Source organism: Chiloscyllium plagiosum, chromosome 25, assembly GCF_004010195.1.
Source record: "Chiloscyllium plagiosum isolate BGI_BamShark_2017 chromosome 25, ASM401019v2, whole genome shotgun sequence".
Taxonomy (NCBI): Eukaryota; Metazoa; Chordata; class Chondrichthyes; order Orectolobiformes; family Hemiscylliidae; genus Chiloscyllium; species Chiloscyllium plagiosum.
In genome coordinates this window covers 25194444-25198275 of record NC_057734.1, presented here as the reverse complement: position 1 = coordinate 25198275, position 3832 = coordinate 25194444, and the positions used below count along the sequence as shown (strand labels likewise).

General features: G+C 42.8%; 1 protein-coding gene across 14 annotated transcripts in view; it reads left to right on the top strand.

Annotated features, from left to right (window-relative positions):
* Positions 1-3832, top strand: part of LOC122562672 (lysine-specific demethylase 2B) — a 218332-nt gene that overhangs the window by 210321 nt on the left and 4179 nt on the right. For all 14 annotated transcript variants that reach the window (XM_043715718.1, XM_043715717.1, XM_043715725.1 and 11 more), the window contains one exon: positions 2666-2884. In XM_043715718.1, the coding sequence (XP_043571653.1) occupies positions 2666-2884 (219 nt within the window). The remainder of the gene's footprint in view (positions 1-2665; positions 2885-3832) is intronic.

Genomic DNA, 3832 nt, shown 5'->3' with positions numbered 1-3832 from the left:
AAAAGAGATCTAAGGGGCAACTTTTTCCACGCAGAGGGTGGTACGTTTATGGAATGAGCTGCCAGAGGATGTGGTGGAGGCTGGTACAATTGCAACATTTAAGAGGCATTTGGATGGGTATATGAATAGGAAGGGTTTGGAGGGATATGGGCCGGGTGCTGGTAAGTGGGACTAGATTGGGTTGGGATATCTGGTCGGCATGGATAGATTGGACCGAAGGGTCTGTTTCCATGCTATACATCTCTGTGACTCTATATACAAGACACAATTGGGATTGACTTTTCCAGGTTAGAAAATGTAATTAATAAAGTGCCATAAGGATCAGTCCTAGGACCTCAATTATTTACTATTTATAATGATTTGAGAGGGCAGAGTATAATGTTTACAAATTTACTTTGGTACAAAAATAGGTGGGAGTTTTGTTGTGATGAGGATATACAAAACCTGCAAGGTAGTGTAGATGGACAGAGTGGTCAAACTTGGCAGATGAAAGTTAATATAGAAAAGTTTGAAGTCAAGCACTTCATTAGGAGTTCAAGGTTTGTGTAAAGATTTGTAGCTTGGTTGCCAGTTGCACTTGTTGTGGTTATGTTCACCAAGCTGGGAAGTTGGTTTGCAGACGTTTCAACCCCTTTCTCGGTGACATCCTGAATGCTGTGGCACCTCATGTGAAGTACTGCTGTACTGTGTCGGTTGGAATTTATTTGGTTTCATTCCTGCTGCTTCCGGTTGCCGGTTCCATTTGTTCGTTGCATATAGGGTCCGTACATTTGGTCGAGGTCAATGTGTTTATTGATGGAGTCTGTGGATGAATGCCATGCTTCTAGAAATTCTCTGACTGACCTCAGTTTGGCTTGGCCTGTTATTGTTATGTTGTCCCCGTCGAATATGTGGTGCTTGCTGTCTGTGTGTATAGCTACGAAGGTGTTTAGTGGCAGTTGATGTTTATGAATGCGGATTGCTAGTTGTCTGCCTGTTTGTTCTATATAGTGTTTTGTGCAGTCTCTGCATGGAATCTCGTGCACCATGTTTGTCCTGCACCTGATGGTTATTGAATCTTTTGTTCTGGTGAACTGTTGTCGGAGCGTGGATGTCAGTTCATGTACAATAGCCAACCTTGTGGACAAACAGAACAGACTACACAATGAAGAACCAATCAACAAGGACTGCATGCTCAAACTGCTGGACCTGTGCTTAACAATGCAGTTCATATTCAGCAGCAGATATATGTTCAAACCAATGGCCCATAGGCTCATCCATCTCCGGGCTTACAGCAGAAGTAGTGATACAAAGACTAGAACAGCCTTTCCACAAATCCAACCCAAACTTTGGATCAGATACGTGGATGACACATTTGTAATAATTAAAGGACAGTGATTGAGAGCACACACTAGATTATCAACACCAAGCTCACAGGGATCAAATTTAGAAGAGACGAGGAAGTTAACAACCAACTTCTATTCCTACATTTGATAGTAGAAAGAACACAATGGGGAACGCACAGCAAAAGTGTACAGAAAAGTCACACACACTGACAAGATCCTGAATTATAACAGCACCCACCCAAACACATGATTAGCTGCATTAGGACTCTGTTCAAAAAGAATACAACACACTGCAGCACTCGATTTGCGAAGAGAGTAAGAAGCACACCTCTATAAAGTCTTTGCCAAAAACAGATATCCCCACAACTTCATCCACAGATGCCTGGCAGACAGACAAGCATCCTAAGTCTGGCTGAGATGACACAATAATAATAGGACAAGCCAAACGGAGGACAGCCAGAGAATTTCTAGGAGCGTGACACTCAGCCATGGACTTCTTCAATAAACACATTGACCTAGACCCAATATACCAACCACTGCAACGAACAACCGGAAGCAGAAGGAACAAAAGCAAATAAATTCCAACCGACACAATACAGGAGGCTCCACAGCACTGAGGATGTTGCCCAGACAGGGGACGAAATGGCTGCAAACCAACTTTTCAGCTCGGCAAACGTACCCACGACAACTACATTTCATTAGGAAGAACCAAGAGGCAGGCTATCATTTAAACAGTGGGGGTCTCCAGAAATGTGCAGTACAGAAGGATCTGGGTCTTCCTGTACATGAAATACAAAAGGTTAGCATGCAAGTGCAACAAGTGATTAAGGCAAATTGAATTTCTGCCTCGAGTGTTTGGGGGTTGGATTTGGAAAAATAGTTTTACAACAATTAAGAGTAAAGTCGCAATAGTCCAATCAGACCATTTAGCTACTCTCTCATTAGATGGTGGTTAATTGGATAGATTGATACAGAGTGGGTAAACAGGTTAGGCCTTTATTTATCAGTGATGAGGGAAAATGAGGGGTGACTGATTTGAAACATACAAGATTCTGAGCAGGCTTGACAGGGTGGAACTAGGGAATCTCATTTAAAACCAAGGTGCAAAAGAATTTCTTTTTCCAGAGGGCAGGTGAGAGTTTGAAATTCTCTACTTAACTATTTAAACAGGAGGTATATAAATCTTTGGAACATTGGGGAGTTGAGAACTATGATAAGTAACTGAGGCCTGGTACAGATCAGTCATTATCTTGTTGAATGGTGGAATGAGAGAAGAGCTAAGTTGCCTACTTCTCTATTTCTTATGATTTTATTAATAAGTTTCTTGTCATAATTGAAAGGTCAAATTGACAATCGCAGCAAGCTACGAAATGTGGTAGACCTTCGTCTGGCTGGACTGGACATTACAGATGCAACACTCCGGCTTCTTATTAGACACATGCCAACATTATCCAGACTGGACCTTAGTTACTGCAATCATCTGACAGATCAATCAATTAACCTATTAACGGCAGTTGGCACTACAACTAGAGATTCCTTAACAGATGTCAATCTATCAGGTGAGAAATGTGCATTTTGAGTTATTATTTAAGCTAAAATTGGTGAAATTTAACTTTTAATTGCTTTGCAAGTAATTTGTTTGATTGTGTATACAGTTTAGAACATAAAATAAATTCCTATGCTACAGTGAAAATATTGTTTTCCTAGTTCAAATCAATCTAATTAAATGCTATAAAGTTGAAAATAAAAATTTAGTTAAATTTTACAACTTGCTACTTGAGCAGTGTGTATTATAAGGATCAGATTTTTCCAAGTTCTGACAACTAACAGTATAATTTTGGAGGGTAAAAACAATGACTGCAGATGCTGGAAACCAGATTCTGGATTAGTGGTGCTGGAAGAGCACAGCAGTTCAGGCAGCATCCGACGAGCAGTAAAATCGACGTTTCCCTGGCACCCAATGCCTCATCTTCACCATGGATATCCAATCCCTCTACACCTCCATCAGCCATGACCAGGGCCTCCAAGACCTCAGTTTTTTCCTCTCCCAATGTCCCCAACAGTACCCTTCCACCGACACTCTCATTCGTTTGGCCGAACTGGTCCTCACCCTTAACAATTTCTCCTTCGAATCCTCCCACTTCCTCCAGACCAAAGGGGTAGCCGTGGGCACACGTATGGGCCCTACCAACCTTCGCATAAACCAAATCATCCGCCGACATTTCCACCACCAGGGATATATTTCCCTCCCCACCCCTTTCCGCCTTCCGCAAAGACCGTTCCCTCCGTGACTACCTGGTCAGGTCCACGCCCCCCCTACAACCCACCCCATTCTGGCACCTTCCCCTGCCACCGCAGGAACTGCAAACCTGTGCCCACACCTCCTCCCTCACCTCCATCCAAGGCCCTAAAGGAGCCTTCCACATCCATCAAAGTTCTACCTGCACATCCACTAATATCATCTATTGTATCCGTTGCTCCCGATGCGGTCTCCTCTACAATGGGGA